The sequence below is a fragment of the Haliotis cracherodii genome, unplaced genomic scaffold (genome assembly GCF_022045235.1).
Source record: "Haliotis cracherodii isolate W230 unplaced genomic scaffold, xgHalCrac1.p SCAF_2, whole genome shotgun sequence".
NCBI lineage: Eukaryota > Metazoa > Mollusca > Gastropoda > Lepetellida > Haliotidae > Haliotis > Haliotis cracherodii.
This window is the reverse complement of record NW_027266275.1, coordinates 77,153,697-77,172,864: the sequence shown is the minus strand read 5'-3', so window position 1 is coordinate 77,172,864 and position 19,168 is coordinate 77,153,697. Positions and strand designations below refer to the sequence as shown.

Sequence of the window (19,168 nt, the reverse complement as noted above, 5' to 3'; positions counted from 1 at the left end):
GAGATGAATACGTTAATTCACGCAGTTTTCCCTTGCGTAACACCTTTACGATCTCCAGCTCTCAGACAACTTATCATCTTCCATTCGACAGCTTGGTCCAGTCTGATAGGGGGACACATTATAGATTATATTGTTTGTAGGTTTGTTTGTTGTTTGTTCAGCAATAATTCAGCTATATGACAGCGGTCTGTAAATAATCGAGTCTGGACCAGACAAGCCAATGATTGACATCATAAACATCGATACGATGACATACATCAACCAAGTCAGCGAGCCTGACCACACGAACCCGTTAGTTGCCTTTTTCGACAAGCATGGGTTGCCGAAGACCAATTCTAACCCGGATCTTCGCGGGTCTCAGTTTTGTTGTTGAAAGAGAAATGACTCGGGAAGGTGGAGAGTAGCAGTTGTTGTGATCGGTTCTGTTTGTATGTTTTAAGCTAGATGAAATGGCAGGTCTGGCGTCATAGTCTATGCGGTCGGACGTTGAGTCTGTTATGGCAATACCGGGACATTTGAAGTCACTTCAGCCAATTCAGAGACACGAGAAACATTCGTAAAATCACAAATGTGTTGATGCTGGCTGTAAACTGATTTCATGATACGAATCACAGGATTCATGGGATAGGCGCGTCATACACAGCGATGTATTACTGATTTACACTATCAATATATTTCGTCTGACAAACTAACAGCTATTACCAAAGAGATGTCGAATACCGACATGCATCCCTCTTTACGTAAACTCATTTGGAACACAATAAAAGATTTTAATCAACTTGTGTTATGATTGTTTCTCAATGAATCTGTATTATCCCTTTTTATATACTGAACAACCAAAGTTCCTGTGACATTGAATAAGATTTAATGCAACAAAAACAATTTCGGTTTGCAACAGATAAAAGACTCCTGTAAGTGTTCAAATGGTTTAATCAGAAAATGCGTGATTTTATTAACAACAACTTGAACATGCAAAAATGTCAATTTATAAATCTGGTTTCATTACAAGCAACACGTCTTCGTCTCATGGAATGGACCAGGCGTCGCACAAAGTCCTGTGGGATATCTGTCCATATCTACTGGAGCATGTTTCGAAGTTCCTGTAGTGTCTGTGGGACACGTGGTTGACGTCGAAGGCGCCGATCCATCTCATCCCACATGTGCTCGCTTGGTGAGAGATCAGGGGAGCGAGCCGGCCAGGGGATGACATTCACGTTGTTTTGTCCTGAACAAGTCGAGCAATATGAAGCCGGGCGTTTGTCATGTTGAAAGATAATGCCTGGGCCATGACGGCGCAAAAACGGTAGAACAACAGGGCCGATGATCTCGTCGCGGTAGCGGTGTCCATTGAGATTTCCCTCTACCACTATCCAACGGGTCCTCTGTCTTGCTGTAATCCCACCCCATACCATAACGCTGTCGCCCCCGAACCGATCTTCTGCCATGACACAATGATTATCGTAACGTTCACCTCGACGTCGGTACACTCGAATCCGTCCTTTGCTGTGGCTGAGGTGAAAACGAGACTCGTCAGTGAATAGAACTTGTCCCCACTGCATGGCCGTACAGCGTAGACGCTGTCTGCACCACTGTAGACGTGCTTGGCGGTGGTTTTTCTGTCAAAATGGGACGTCTGGCGGGTCTTCTGGCGACAATCCCTGCACATCTGAGGCGACGGCGTACGGTTTGTGAAGATATTCGTCGAAGGCCAGGGATGCTTCTTGCAGTCACTGTTGCTGGCTGAAATCGATTTCGTAGGTGTGTTGTTCGAATCCAGTTGTCTTGTCGATTATTGGTTACGCGTGGCCTGCCACTCCGAGGATGGTCTCTGACTGCATTCGTCCAAATGGTGTTTCTATGGACGTTAAATTGTCTTGCAACATCACGTTGACTCGATCCTGTTCAAGCAGACGCTCATTTTCGGACAGGCCTGGCATTTCGTAATGTTGAATAATTGCGTAATTTTGTTGTTTTTCTGAGTGGTTGTTGTCAGCACGATGCTAAACAATGCATATTGAATCCCGTTAACGCACATGTTTTTTATACCCATTCTTGGGTAGTGAATTGCATGGGGCTTGCATAAAAGTCACCTTTGCATGGAATGCATGTTTTTCTGTAGCAATGGCGTTTTTGTGACTTGATTCCATACATGTACTACAATATTGAAAACCAAACTTTACTTGTTTAAAAAATACACTAACATATTGGTGTCACAGGAACTTTTGTTGCTGAGTATATATTGGCTACATGTTTCAAAGTTGTGTTCTGTTTTCGACTTAGCAGACCCCGTGCAACAATTTTCAAAATGGAAGAACACTCGGGAAAAGAAAGAGGACCCTCACAAAGATCCGGGTAAGAATAGGCCTTCAGCAACCCATGCTTGTTCCCTCGCATGAAGCCTCGGGTTAGAATAGGCCTTCAGCAACCCATGCTTGTCCCTTCGCATGAAGCCTCGGGTTAGAATAGGCCTTCAGCAACCCATGCTTGTTCCCTCGCATGAAGTCTCGGGTTAAAATAGGCCTTCAGCAAACCATTGCTTGTCCCCTCGCATGAAGACTCGGGTTACAATAGGCCTTCAGCAACCCATGCTTGTTCCCTCGCATGAAGCCTCGGGTTAGAATAGACCTTCAGCAACCATTGCTTGTCCCCTCGCATGAAGACTTGGGTTAAAATAGACCTTCAGCAACCATTGCTTGTCCCCTCGCATGAAGACTTGGGTTAAAATAGGCTTTCAGCAACCTTTGCTTGTCCCCTCGCATGAAGCCTCGGGTTAGAATAGGCCTTCAGAAAACCATTGCTTGTCCCCTCGCATGAAGACTTGGGTTAAAATAGGCTTTCAGCAACCTTTGCTTGTCATAAGAGGCGACTGACAGCAACCACTGGATTGTGTACAGATCACATAGCTAGATATTGCGGCGCTAAACAACAAACACACGGAAAGAGTAGGGGGAGGGGGGAGAAACATGGTATTTATACACATATTTTCGTTCTGGCTACGGACGAATGCACCGCTTTAAATGTACTAACATTTTCATCTATTGTGAGATTCGCACTGCCACTTAAATTTAGGTTTCTGTCAATGTGAACGCCGTAATTACCGAATTGTGTGAACTTGTGAGAGTATTTTACCAAACACTCGCGTGAAAATGGTAGATTAATATTTCCAGAATTTTCAAATTGTCTTTAAGATTTGGTTCAACAGTGTCATGCATCAAATAACTTAGTAACGGAGGGTTTTGGTTATGATAATATTTTATAAAATACACTCTTCAAAAAAAGAAACGCACAGGTAGTGTGTAGTTCATTGAACCTGACTACACAAAAAATCCGGTGTATAAATTACACAAAAGTCCGGTATATAAATTGGATATATGATATTGGAAAATGTTGGTGGCCTGATATTCGACAAACGGTGCGTCAAAACGCAGCCATTGTCGATTTGCAATGTCTTAAACGGCATTGTTTTCACACTTGTTCAAAAATGTCATGGAGCAAAACAGGAAAGCAAATTGCACGTGCAAGTTATGGCATTCATAACTCGTGGTAGTGGCTATAAAAGGCAAGCATAAGTCAATAATTTGTCATTAAATTGTCAACATTTTTCAAGTTCGAAAATGCCGAGTCTCAGCGCTGCCGATCGGAACATAGCCATAGGACGTATCCAAAGAGGGGAATCGCAGTCTTTTGTTGTACGCCACTTCTACGTCCACCACAGCACCATTTGCCGCCTTAGTGACCGATACACTTAGCTCAATTCCACCGCAGACCGTCCGAGAAACGGTCCGGCCGACCAAGAGTTATTACCCCTGCACAGGATCGCTACATTCGACTGCTCCACCTACGTCATCGCCATGCCACAGCTACGGAGACTGCAGGACGCATCCCTGTTTTGAAGAGGATATCGGACCAGACTGTCAGGAACCATCTTCGCGAGGCTGGAATCCGACCCAGCAGACCAGTTATCGTCCCTGTTCTGCAACAGATCCATCGACAGCGACGCTTGCGTTGGTGCCATACCTTACAGCCTTGGAATTTGAGAAACTGGAGACGAGTGTGGTTTAGCAATGATTCACGATTTCTGCTTCACCGGTGAGATTGAAGACAACGTGTTTATCGTCGTCGAAATGAGCGTTTTGCCCAAAAATGTGTACGTGATTCGACAATTTCGGCGGCGTTAGTGTCGTGGTGTGGGGGGGCCATATCTTACACCAGGAGATCTGACTTGGTTATGGTTCAGGGAAATGTGACAGCAAATCGCTAAATGAATCAAATTCTTCAACCTCACCTTCATCCAATCATTGAGTGCGACGTTAAACAACAAACAAACATTCTAAACAAGAGAGTCGATTTGGTAAATTGTTTTGTACTTGTATAGACTTTGATCTTTGCTTTCATAAAGCCTTTGATCTGGTGACTAGGAATGTTAGTACAGAATGGAAAGTTCTTCAACGTGAATAAGAACACATATTGCGATATCAAAGCAACAGCGGAGTGCAGAAAAAAACATACCCGACATTTCGAAAGTACATGTGTCAGACAAGGATGTTCTCTGAGAGCAATTCTTATTTCATTGTTTATTAACGAGTTGTCTAACTACCTAATTACAACGTTTGAAGGTGGCATATCAGGGGACATAACTGCATTCTTCTTTGCTGATAATCGTATCCTAGTTCGGATACAGTGACCAAACAATCTGCGTGATATACAAGAGAGGGACTCTGACAGTACACCAAACTTCAAAAGAACAGTTGTGGCTCTAGATATGGTGGAGGCTGAATGTGAGTGATGTTTCTGAGGTTTTGTGGAAGCTCGTTTTTGTATTACATTTCCATAATCATAAGACATATCTACTAAAAGCAGAGTATATTGTGCGATTCCGATTGTATTCACCTTAAACAATACAAGAAAACAATGGGACAACATGTTCATGTCCAGTGTGAAACAACCCAGTACTTCCCACTACAGATATAACAGAAGTCTCTTTGAACTGCAGCCAGTTCAATAGATAGTACACAAAGTCTTTACGATCACAGATCACGACATCGTCAATATCTAAAAAAAATACATTGACGGCAGTCCTGTTCTCTTTGAACCCAAGTCCAACACTCGTCTCCCCAAACTCCTCCCAGAAGGACGTTCACACATTTTGTCAACTACTTCAATAACCAGGGATGACCCTCTATGTTGAAGGAAGTTCTAATCACTACGTCAAATATTGTGGGGCCAAGCGAAGAGCACTAAGCCACTATGTACACGAACAACTGATTCTAAAAATCTTTTCATGCGTTTGCACAAAAGCCCTTGTAATTTGGTCTCCGCATGGAGTAGGTATAGGTCATGTATACGCTCTGTCGCCAAGGACCGGCATATTGCCCGAATAATGCTTTGAGACAGTCATATGTTGATAGATGTAGTGTAGTGTCCCGTGGATGATCGACTATAGATTATTGATCAGCGGTGTGAGGATAGCGTTGGGCATGCAATGTACAAGCGACGTGAGTAACAGACTCACGTTGCGCTAAGCCTTTCTGGTGGATATCAGGGTCGCACAGTTTTTGTGACGGCATAAATATGAATACATATTTTGTAACACCCTTAATCACAATAGGATAGACTGGTTAATCGGATTGTGTTCGAGACCGCGGCGTTATGACACAACAGAGCGCGGAGCCCGCTGTGAGGGTGGCAGCTAATGTGGGCAAGGCGACGATTGTTCTTCCACCTGTTAGAAACAGACTTGGCTCCAAAGGGTTCGGAACCAAGATGGTGTCGAGAACAAGTGCTCAATCTTTGATCTACCGCAGCGTTCCTCCTCGACCCCTCAGCTACACGTTCACGGACATTCTGGAGACATACCCCTCCAAGGGGAAATCTAGATCCAAGACCGCGCCAGTTTCTACCAACGCTCCCGAGGAATATGCCCAGCGGTTTAAATCCAGACCCACGACTCGTCCTAAAGTTGTGGAGTTCGATGGCAATAGTTTCAATCTGAGTGTTAAGAAGAGGGGTGTGCCTGGTTTTCTCCCGTCCGTCAAACTGCGAGTGCTTCCCCCGGGGCAACCGCGTGCGAGGACTGTTGAGGTGAGAATAGATAGTCACTCGTCATTCATATCGGTGTTCCCCCGGACGATGTAAGTCTGGGGTTCATGTGCATAATTGCTGTACTGTTTCGATTATTATCTGTTGTACAAAAGGTCGGCCTGCCCTTTCATTGTCACACAAAGTCAAGTGTTAGAAGAAGATAGTTAGTGCATGCTAATGACTACACTGGACGGTGGGGTAGCCTAGTGGTTAAAGTGTTCGCTCGTCACGATTAAGAAGCGGGTTCAATGTGTGAAGTCCATTTCTGGTGTTCCCGCCGTGATATTATATAATATTGCTGAAGGTGGCGTAAAACAAGACATACTCACTCACTAACAGCTTCAGTGCAAGTCCTTTGCTTGCTCTCGGTTGATTCAAGAAGTAAGTACTATAAGATGTTGCGAAGCCTAATCATATTGTGTCTTTAAATGACAGACACAAAACCCAAAATGTCTCTTTAAAAGGAAAGAAAACTGAAGAAAAAACTGATTGCGATTGTGTTGCGGATATAATTTTTTCTATATATATTTAGTCAATTTCCGAGATAAAATGTAATATTCGTAGAAGTTCTGTCTATCTTAGCAAAAAATCCGTTTCGATGTACGTCTATTATAGTGGACTATTGTGTTAGTGTAAGACGTGGCAGTTCTACATTAATGTCAACAACTTGTATACCGGTATAAGAAGCCAGTAACTAGCTTCAAACAACACGTTTAAGTAAATAACAGTACGTATTTTTTCAAATGGATAGTAAATAAAGGTTTAGTTCAAGGGATTACGCACCGCACGCTTTAAGCCCTTTACGGAAGTGTACATGTTTGCTTGGTATCTTAAAACACGATAAAGACGTTTAACAGCTCACACGTGTAATATACACGTTAAAAGGGACACACCAAGTCACCGAGTGCAATGGAAACTGACCTAGTATGGAAATCCTTCAAGACTTAATTTAGTCTAAAATCAATGTTTTGTAAAGTTCGTTTTTGAATATGATTGTTATATGGATACTGTCATATGTCTGTACGTTTGGCGTACAGAACAAGTACAGTCAGTTCAGAGACAAATTCATGCAGTCAATGTTTATCAACAGTTGGATATAGTTTTCCAGTGTACACTTATCGTATAGCAAAACTTCGACCATTTACAAACGTGAGATTACATATACATGTACTTCAACTACACACAAATGTGTATGTATATATACTTCCACTATACTTCAATGTCATATTGCATATACTTCAAATATACACAAAGGTTATACTGAATATACTTCCTTTATACACTAGGGTCATATTGCAAATACTTGCACTATACACAAAGGTCATACTGCATATATTTTCTCTATACACAAAGGTCATATTGCATATGTTTAATCCATACTTATAGATCATATAACATAAACTACCTTCACACAAATGTCATATTCCATATACTTCCTTTATACATATGTCATATGACATATACTTCCACTAGCTAAAAAGGTCACATTGCATATACTTCTGCTATACACAAAGGTCGTCATGCATTTTTGTTTCATGACACAGACAGGTCATATTCCTTACATTCCCACGATACACAAGTGAGTGAGTGAGTTACACAAAGAGAGGTGAGGTGCAATGGGCATGTGTTTATGAATCACTATCAAATAGTGATGACACCAGGTGTTCGCGTATACCGACTCCGAGCCGACCAATCCTTGTTTTAGCCCCTTAATGCGGAGCACCAGACAGGGGTTCGATTCCCGACATGGTTACAATGTGTGAAGCCCTTACTGTTGTTGTATGGAATTAAATTTAAGGCTGTAGGCAGTCATTTTTCCAACAACCGCAGCTGTTAAACATGGTTTTTCGAACCATGTCACAATTCCAACTGACCTCAGACAGAAGGACAAATGTCACAATTTTCACATTACTACAAATCAAATCGTCATTCAAACAGTTTGGCTGACCAATTCAACCTTGACAACATATTGTGGTTGACCGACTGTCTTGACTGTACAAACTTGACCGACAGACCGACTGTCATAACGTTCACTGGTTTACAAAGTTGGCTTTGACTGAATGACTGAGACTGGCACATTGACTGGTACAAGCTGTAATAAAATAAACAATGCCTAATGAGTAAAAAAATCAAACCAAGTAAATTAATCTTCAAAAGAAATAACACATGAATGTGAAAATAGCATGAAGATACCATATTGTTACAGCATAATGCAGGCAGCATTGTTTCCATAATATAGATATTATTGTTGGATTTTCCGGATTTTAAGCAGTTACAACGATCGAAATCTTTCGCCGATAACATATACAAAATTTACCTTTTTACAACGTGTAAACTGCAGAATAATATGTTTTGGCTACAAACAAAGCATTCTCCGTTCATACTCACAAAATTTTGGTGCCTCAAATCCCCACAAAAGTCAAAGTTTGTCGATAACCGCAGCTATCAACTTCCAAACAAAATGTGGTTTCCAAAAAAGTGGCCAAAATCCTAAACAGCAGAAACCAAAACCGAGAAATTGAAACTTGGTGAAAAGTCTGGCACAAACCCAAACCCGGTAAATTCAAACTTGGTAAAACAGCCTTGAAATACAAAAAACTGTTTCAATTCCCAACAACTGTTGTCCCCCGACGTGATATTGCTGGGATATTGCTGAAAGCGGCGTAAAACCATACTCACTCACTCAAAAGGAAACGTGAAAACAACGCCAAAATTTAGCTGGTTCGTACTAAATCAATCGTGTCAAACCTGTATAAGATTCCATGACGCTGATCTCTGGCGGGATTTGTCCAATAAGCATGTTCAGGTTTTAAAACACCATTATGACTGTAACATCTCGGTGTTGACCTGTAGAGGGCGTCTTTGTGCTGATAGCTGACATCAATCATGTGAGAAGAATCAGTGACACCCTATAGGTGTATATTGTCCTCGGATTCTATGCGCTCACTGCTGATGATGAAGCGGGAAAGACAGACGTTGAAAGGGTGAATTTACACATCGGATATTAAAGAATGTGGTTTCTAAGCTGTAGAAATGATATCAATCACTGTGTGTGTGGCTGTATAGAGGAATATGAGGCCCATTTCACCGACATAGCACGTGGGGTCAAAACCTTGAAGCTGTCCTCAGTCGTGTTGAATGGCTGTATTATTCAGTGGTGTTGTTTTATGTGAGGAGGGGCAAATTATCTATGGCATTTCGTGGACATGGAAAACGAGAGTCACCCATATTTGAATAGTGCTGATAAACCTTGAAACATAATCGGGGCAAAGCGGCATTCGAACCCACGACCATAGGTTACTGGTGTAGCCAAGGGACGTAACTATGCAGAGCGTATTGTGGCGACTTAGGCGACATAAGAAGAAACATGAATAGGGTTAATATAGGATTCGTACCAACGATCACGGGTTCCTGGCACGTCTAAGGGACGTAATTGCGGTGTCTTAGACGTTGGCAACCCGTGTCCCGGAACTAGTCTTGATTACAAGGCCTTAGAGACATTCATACTTGTCGACATCTCAATAACCATTTCGAGACAACCGGAGTGCCGATATTTGAGATTAAATATATTTTCCATTTTGAAATATATGACATGAAATATGTCTTGTGTCTGTACGCCAAACATAGCATTACCAATCATCATCAAAGGATTGCTTTGAGGTGTATTAAAAATACATTTACATGTTCATATGTTTTTCAGACATCTTATAAAAAAAAGACTGACGTGTCAGCTTGGGTAACTTAATTACTTTTGTTTACGTGTGGTGTGCAGTTCAGATGCACCATCTCCATCTTCACTGATTCTTCATTCATATTTGGTTATATATTATTTTTAACAACTCATTAATTGATTGATGTTTTCAGTACAATAAGCAATTTTAACAGTTCTATCCTATTTCTGAGTGTCCAGCTGTTGACATTTTCCTATCGAAACAACCGATAACATGTACCAGAGCGTGTAGAGTACAGACTATCTTTACACAAACACTCATTCATTAGTATAACATGGGCCAGCGACAAAATGCCTTATTGTATATGGAACAAAGTATTAGGTCAGCCCGATCAGAATCCAATAAACACATCTGGAAACCATGATAACCATTGGTACAATAGTAATGAATAAATAAATTTAGTAAGTTTGCGACACACCAATAATCCAATAATATTTTAAGTGTGAGTGTGCGAATTCAATAACGCGAAGAATTAAACTTATATACGATATCGTATCGTTACAATCTGTTTTTAGACAATATACAGTCATGAACTGCATTATGACTGTGAATGCTATCAAAAGGACAAAAATCTATATATCTTGAATTCTTGTCTGGCAAGGTACTGAAATCATCCTGTCTGTCTGTTCTGCGAGCAGCTGGTCTCATCACTAGTTGTCATTTTCCCATACATATAAGATCCACCGTTATTTTGTCTTTACGCCAAATGGAATCTATCTCGGTGCATAATCGAGACTGGCTGTTCTCTGGACGTTCGATATTATTGAACTTCCAGTTGAACAAGATAACTTCATCCAAGTTCATCCACATTCCTCATTGTGTTGACTGTTTGATGAGGTCAAGCGTTTACTTTCTCCACAAGCTCGAGTGCTGGCAATTCAAATTAAGATAAGTGGCCCCAGAGGGAGTGTTTTATCAGCATGCACCGAGTCTAAGACACTGTCAATGTCCGGACTTTGTACCAAAGTGTCCACCCTCGTGTGCCGTGTGCTGTAGAAGACAGGGCATACGTGGGTGGTTATGTTGTGCTTGACTTGTCTATTCCCGGGGATTAGTCCTGATTCGGTGACAGTCTACTGGCTTAAGATAACACAGACAAACACACAGTGAAAAAACATCGTCATTTCTGTGTATGTGTTTATGTCACAGGTGGGACTTTCCATTGTGTGTTACAGATTTAGTTACGTACATGCACGCCTTTTGTGTGTTGCTATTTCTTTTTGAAGCAATATTTTTGGCGAAGTTGTATTATTCTGACAATATACGTGTATTAATTCACGTTTTAATATCGTCATAATACATAAAGTATTAGTAGTAATGGTGAGATTCTCAGACAATACCCAAGCCTCATCGGACCTTTTACTATTCCCACCTGCGATATTGATTGTATTTATTCATGTATACTATACCATACCATACTATACCATACCATACCATACCACACTACACTACACTACACTACACTACACTACGCTACACAGTACTATACTATACTACACAATACTATACTATACCATACTACACATTACTATACTATACTATACTACACAATACTATACTATACAATACTATACTATACTACACAATACTATACTACACATTGACATATTTTGACGATGTATGATATTCTATATGTATTTTAAATGTCATATTCCAGATATAATTCAGTAGCAAACATATTTATACATGTTATATTTATTTCAACCTGGTGGCGTTTTAAGGTCAAATCCAATTTTCAAATGTTTATTTTTGCCCGGCAGTATTTATGAAAGGTCAGTCCCGTTCAGAAGGCAGTTTCAGTAGTGATAGGCAGGATATCAATTGCCGAGTTGTGTTACTAGAATGCAAGCAACGTATCGTGTAACTCCATGAAAAGATTACTGTTTCCTTCAAGACGCACTGTTGTCCGTTTTGGGTTACAATGTCATTGCATTCCCTCCAGGTGCCATTGCCTTAAGTTCGTCACTGCTATTGAACTCCGCTCTGTTTATTCTTGATCTATGATTTAGTGCGAGCTGATCATGGACCCACAGCATGATTTGTTGGCAACTAAACCGCTGATTTATTGTGTAACTTAGTTTCTATTTACAAGGTTGGAGCTAGTCAATAGGAAGCACTAATTATAAGAAAAAACTGTTGTGTGTCCCTGTCAGATAGCTGATCCGGGTTGTAGAGTATTGTCAGGGCTCGGCGTGGAGGTATTGGAGGGATTCTAACGAGACCAAAGCAACGATACAGTTGATAATCACTACAACCAGTGACACTGAACTTAAGGACTATTTCTCGCGTGATACCATCTTCCTTTGGAGCAAAGCCAGGCTAAACAGCCTGCTATAACTGTTGTTTAAAATTATGTAAATCATTTTGTCTGGTTGTATTATCTCTGTTTTGTACGTTAATTGAGATAATTATTCATTTAATGATTGGCGAATTAAGAAAATAATGATTGTTAGATACAGATTTATGTTAGCAATGGTTAGAGAGGATGAATGATGGCGAGCTATATTTTTTAAAAGGCAAGGAAAGATAAATTGCGTTGGTCTAAGACAGCTTTCATTTTTGATATTTCTAATGATTCATTATGATAATCACGCAGACTATAATGAATATTGTAGTTTAGATTTCCGATTGCTAAGTTACTTTACAATAATTAACACTTGGATTCAATGTTACATTTTCCAAAAACATTATCGAGCCCTACATGATAGTATAGAAAAAAAACAAGATATTTGTACAGTGTTGGGTGAAGATCTCGAGCATTAGTCAAATGACAACTCAACACAGGCACGGGGGAAAATTGGCAGCGCCAGAAATAGGGTACCTGTCTCCTAATGTAAGAAGGTATATGTTCAGGGCTGTGTACGTACACAGTAACGACATTAAGAAACCTGATCTCGCTATCGTACTTTTCAGATATGTTCGCGGTCGACTGCCTTACTCGTCACGTTTTATTGTATAGATGACGGTTGACATCAATACCCTTATTTCGTAAAGCCAATTAATGGCGGCACGGTGGAAGGGTTTACTGTAATCAGCTGAAAGGGGCTTCACAGCGCAGCGCAAGTGAACAATTGTCCGTGGCGTCCTCCGACAGACTTAGTTGTCTAGCTGTGACAACACCAGCTGGAGATATGTAGAGGAAGTATGGAACTCGAAGTGCTTTGGAAGAGAAATGAACCCCGTTCACTCGAAGTGCTGGGAAGAGTATATAAACCCGTTAATTCGAATACATATTCGAGATATCCGTAGGATACCGATATTTAACCCGTGGGCCGAATTCTACCGGGACTGCATATGTATTGATTTCAATAATGTCCGCGATTTGTACCAATATATGGCTATCAAGATGGACTTACAACATGAAGATATTTGGTTCCGACAGAAATAGTCAACTCTGGGAGAAACGCATTTTAGGCTGCTAGGAACCGTTGTCTTGACCTGCAGGTATGGTTGCTAATAAATGTTTTCCTCGACGTGAGACGTCAAAATGAATTCGTTGCTTACACGAGGGCCCCTGGAAATTCGTCACATCCGAAGTTGATTGTAGTTGTTGTTGAACACCACGCTCAGCAGCAGTCGAGTCTGGACCAGACAATCCAGCGACTGACCAGCGACTGACCAACGACTGACCAGTGACTAACAAACGACAGACCGCGACTGACCAACGACTGGCCAGTGACTAACAAACGACTGACCGCGACTGATCGCGACTGACCAGCGACTGACCAACGGCTGACAAGTGACTAACAAACAAGTGACCGCGACTGACCAACGACTGACCAGTGACTGACCAACGACTGATCAGTGACTGACCAACGACAGACCAACAACTGACCAGCGACTGACCAACGACTGACCGCGACTGACCAGTGACTAACAAACGACTGACCGCGACTGACCAACGACTGATCAGCGACTGACCGCGACTGATCAACGACTGACCAACAACTGACCAGCGACTGACCAACGACTGACCGCGATTGACCAACGACTGACCGCGACTGACCAACGACTGGCCAGCGACTGACCAAAAACTGACCAGCGACTTACCAACGACTGGCTAGCGACTGACCAACAACTGACCAGCGACTGGCCAGCGACTGACTTTGAGCAACGACACACGCCGTCGGGGTACGCGGACACACTACCACCGAGGTATGAATTATGCTAATGTTTACCTTTGGTGTTTGGGGACCGACCATTTGATAATCTGGGGGATTTCAACAGTACTCCTGTGTACTTTACAGAACACCAATACCTACACGGGTATTCACACCCGTATGTCTGTCCCACGGAAAAGAATGTAACACTGGAACAACTCCTGTTATATTAAATTAAAAACTTCACATTTTTAAAAGTAATCCCACATATGATATACAACGGACAAATGTATCAGAGAAGGTAATTTTTAATCATTAATGTCCAAAGAAGGATTTTAATTAACGGTGGTAACCATAATTTGTTCCAAGCACCTACGGTATTCGGTGATAACATCAACAGTTTAAATCATAAGTCCCAAGCACGAGAATCTGATGGCACACAAGTTCAGAAGCGTGTATGGCCACCATGTGCGTTGACAACTGCCACATAACGCCTCCGCATGGACCTTTTGATGCTTGTGAACACATGATTGGGAAGACGACACCATTGTTTCTGCAAAATGGTGCCAAGATCTTGGTTGGTTCTGGAGAGTGCGCAGACTTCTACCAAGAGCATCCCAGACGTGTTCGATGTGATTGAGGTCGGGAGACCTTGACGGCCAGTCCATGACGTTGACTCCCGCATTCTGAAGGAAATTCCTTGTCAAAATTGCTGTGTGGGGTCTGGCATTGTCGTGTTGGAAGATCAAACCGGGTCCATGTGCTGCCATGAAAGGCAGAAGTTCTGGTGCCAGTACCTGGTCGCGGTAAGCAGCAGCGTTGAGGTTGCCACGGATGACAAGAAGTCTGGAACGTGCATTGCCACAGAAAGCACCCCACACCATGACACCATGACACTTCCGCCTCGAAATCTGTCAACTTCCTGTACACAACACTTCCTGTACACGTAACGTTCATGACGGCGCCTCCACACCCTAGCCCTACTATCAGCAAATCGAAGATTAAATCGGGATTCATCACTGAAGACGACTTCATTCCATTTCCTCTGAGTCCATCGTAAGTGTCGCTGTGCCCACAATTGACGTTGACGTCTGTGTAATTGAGTAAGAATCGGCCCGTAGTATGGCCGTCGTGCTTGAAGGTGAGCAGTTCTTAGACGGTTTCGAACAGTTTGCGCACTCAGTCTACCCCTAAACAGTTCATTTCTGGTTGATGTAGCCGTCCAAAATCGGTTACGGAGGTGACGTAAGACAATCTGACGATCCTCTGCATGTGACGTCAGACGCGTATGTAAATCACAAACAGTCCGTCGACTACAACCCATCGTCCTTGCGACTTCAGCTACGGACGTTCACGTTGCACTTTTGAAAGGCGTGGCATGACAAATGGCCGTAAAGACTTTTGTTTTTTGTGTGCGTGTACACGTGCGGTATTATGGCCACGTGACCAGTTGCACGTGACAAAATCACTTTTGCCACTATAGTGCTGTGCACATGATTTTGATCGATTCACCTGCACAAAAACGGGTGTTATCTGAAGACAATACGTGGCCATTACTGTTTAAATACACAATAAGGGCCCACAATGATAACTGGTCAAAATGTTAAAATGTTAGGATTGTGAAGTTTTTTATTTGGTTCAGTATATATTACACTCAGTGAACATACTCCCCTTGTACTACAGCCGGCTAGCTACGGCTGCCCTATAGTCAATGTGTTACAGCATACAGCTGTAGGCGTACTTCTGTACTGGCGTCCCTGGGGCAGTTTCGTTCACTCGGAATTGATTTACAGGTATAATGCCATGAGTGACGGGCCAGCCCACTCTTTGTGGCCCAGGTATCGTGTATACTTTTGACTACCGTGCGTAAACAAATCTTGTTAGGCCCCGGTTGAAGCCAATTAATCGTGAGAGAGAAAATGGTTTTATTAAAGTGTCACACATCAGTCCATCTTACCACCGTACATTTTACACTCACTTTCTGGCGTAGCACTGATGTCTTGTTGTATCTGGCTGATGAGACACTGCCATCATCTTAAACTATACTGCTAAAACTAGTCCAGTGAGAACATCCTTTTAGTAGGCAAATGAACATAAATACACTGCCGGACAAAAGACAAGTATCCACTCATGTTTGATGGTGTTTTGCGCCTTCCGTATGCAGTGTTTCGGCGACTGTTTTCATCCGAGTAACATTATAATAACGTTTGTAATGTTTTGGTCAAATCCATTTTTCAAATGTATACTTTCTTTTGCCCAGCATAAATCAGCCATGCGCATTTATTGCCAGTCATCATTGGGATATGATCTGTAAATGAAACTAAACTGTGGGTCGGTTTTAAAATAACTCGTTGTTAACATTGATATATCTACACTTTGTCGAGCCTGGCTCAAACAAACCCAAGGTTAACAGTATCAGCACTAGGTCAAGTCTTCGAAAGACCGTGTCATTCACAACCAGCCCCCTTAATGTATACATTCGGAGATTGGAGACTTGTTCTGTCTCCAGGGATGGATTTATTGTATCAGAGATCATAATTATTTTCAGATACAAAAGATAAAACTGTCCTCTGAGTTATACACTACATTGAGTGAAACAGGTGGACTAAATTATCACTGAATTGTGGTATATGTCAGTTGTAATTTCCGTCCCGTCTTCTGGTATAAGACTGTCCAAGAACGGTGGTAGATATACTACTCAAAACAAATTAGGGTCCAGGCGATATTATGATTAATATTTTACGATACGTTCTGGCATAACACTTGTGTGTTGGTTTGTTGTTTTGTTGTTTTACATCGCACTCAGCAATATTCCAACTATATGACGACGCCACATTTGTGTGTAATGTTTGTGTGTAATGTGTAATGTGTGTGTGTGTGTGCACGCGTGTGTCATCATGCAATGCAACATAACATCCCATTTGTATAAAGTGTTAAAAATTGGGTATTTCTGTTGGTGTCAGAGTTTGACATCCATATTGTCTAAGTTATCTCTCCTGAGACGACTATGTGGTAAAAACAGGCAAGTTATTCAGGCTAGCCATTGAATGTTTCTTTAACACGCCATTCACAAGCTTTCGTTTCAAAACTGTTAAGCTAGAAATATGGAGGACAATTGTCTATTGTGACTTGTACTATATTTTCCCGTGCTGGATCCGTGGTCTAGCTGATAGAGGATCTGCCTGGAAAGGGGTTGCTCGTTGGTTCGAAAAGACGTTAAAAGTGGTACATGTTACCATGCCTTGCGCTCACATTAAGGGACTATAAAACAAGGACTGGTCGGCTCGGTGTCAGTATAGATCTACTGTGTCTAGGTGTGGTATTTCAGTGCACTAGCACTATAAAAACTGCATTAGTGGAGCAGCCACACACACGTGAATAGAAGAGCAATAAGTTTGTGATTGGTATCACCGGTAGAGCAGGAATGGACTTCTTACGATTATGGAAAGGGTTTTGTCGCTTTTATTTATAATTTTAATATTATTTTATTTATTATAATAGATCATTAGCTAATCACATATCCAATCTGGTACTTGATACTAGGACCACTCTAAGTTAGATGGAAATGAAACATCCAGTTATAATATATGACAATGAGCGAGTCTTTAAAACAAGAACTTTGAAGCCAACTGTTCAGTTATATCTTTTGAGAATACAAGTTCCAATTAATCTATATTTGTTTTCAATATTCGTCGTTTGGTCGTTTCAAATATTCTTTTCGAGGTTACAACTTGACATCAATATCAAATACAAATCTTTATTTGCAGCTTCCTGACCTTCAATTGGAACCAGCAAGGTCATCCAGTACTCGACAGAAGTCAACGTCGGGACGTCTGTCGTCAAGGTCAAATCGATCAAGCAGGACAAGAAAGTCGAGTACACGAACGAGAGATAAGTCTTCTGCTTTTGAGCGAGAGGCAGAAGAGGGCATTAAAGTAAGCATAAAGTCTCCAGAGCCTGGGGTCAGATTTCCCGAGTCAGGAGTAAAGTTTCCAGAAAGGTTCGCAATGCCAAACAACTCAAATCAGGAACATTTCTGTCTTCCCGACTACATGGAAACCCCCATTTTGTACCCGAATGTTGCGTCAGATAGGGCTGCCGATTACAATGATTTAACGTGTTTGCCCCCTCCAAAGAAAATCTTGCCAAGAAAAGACGCCCCTTGGGTCTATCGTTTCAAGGTGAAACGAAACATGAACGCTTTGTCGAGAATTATGGCTAGTAAGCCAAATCAAATGGTTGCCCAAAGTGGTCAAGGTACTTAGTGATAATCTTCTTATTGGATACATCGACCCTGGATTTCATCATGGTTGTTTCGTCTGGTCTGAATTGAATGAAAGGCTGTGGTCACACGGCCCATGGTCTTGTGTGTTTATATCGTCTCCACAGAATTATGCCTTGTGTCGTGTGCTTTTACCACCATATGGAACATTAAACATTTCAAAAGTGTAGTCGGCATCACCTGGATCCTGTTTGCGCCACCATAAATACATACATCTCAATTGAGGAAATCAAATTTGAATGTCGACAAGGATCCATCCAATGTGTCAGCAATTTGGCCCTCAACATTTAGAAATCTGAGCCCTTGACGAAATATGACAATAGAGCAAAGCATTCTATTCCACGCTGATGTGAATCTCAGTGCGAACAATCCGGTTTCGTTTTCGCACGGATTGACATTCGTCAGGTAATACAACCACACCCACTGATGGCGACAATCTAGGACTGTGGTCTTACTGCTTTGCCAATTTCATGGACATTGTTCATGACAGACTGGCAAATCTTGTGTCGACATGTCGGATATAAACATTGTATGATCAATCGGATCTGAAGGGTATGTTGATCTGTGAATGATATATGTTATATGATAAAGGTTGGGTATTGGGAGGAATAGCTTTGGTTCTGCAGAAAGCTTGTAAGAGTTGTATCCTGTGTTCGAAAATAACTCAACAGTAAGCACACTGAAGGAATTTGACCAACACATGAATGCCGAATACCTTAAAAGCATTGCCTGTCAAACATAGCAGTTAGCAACGTGTTTGAATTTAGTCTTCCTTACCAATACAAGTGTTTGAAATAGGGTTCCTAACTTCCAAACCACTGGCACAATCTACATTCCTTGAAAACAACTTTTGAATTATCACAGTTACTGTTTCTTATGTACTAAGTTCTCTATCATGTATTTTGAAACGTTTTCAATTAGTCCTTTGTTCGTGTTTGAATGAAAAACCAATAAATGTAAATACTGAACACCGT

General features: G+C 41.6%; 1 protein-coding gene across 1 annotated transcript; it reads left to right on the top strand.

Moving 5' to 3' along the window:
- The first annotated feature begins 5,448 nt into the window (after nucleotides 1-5,448).
- Nucleotides 5,449-19,070, top strand: LOC139469669 (uncharacterized). Its single transcript, XM_071251904.1, has 2 exons — nucleotides 5,449-6,081; nucleotides 17,680-19,070. The coding sequence occupies exons 1-2, from the start codon at nucleotides 5,650-5,652 to the stop codon at nucleotides 18,175-18,177; spliced, it is 930 nt and encodes a 309-aa protein (XP_071108005.1). The 5' UTR covers nucleotides 5,449-5,649; the 3' UTR covers nucleotides 18,178-19,070.
- Nucleotides 19,071-19,168: the final 98 nt, after the last annotated feature.

What these genes read in the sequence shown, in the direction of transcription:
- LOC139469669 (XM_071251904.1), top strand. Translation starts at nt 5,650, where the DNA reads ATGACACAACAGAGCGCGGAGCCCGCTGTGAGGGTGGCAGCTAATGTG. An exon ending in CGCGTGCGAGGACTGTTGAG is followed by an intron (nt 6,082 to 17,679) that starts GTGAGAATAGAT and finishes CTTTATTTGCAG; the next exon opens with CTTCCTGACCTTCAATTGGA.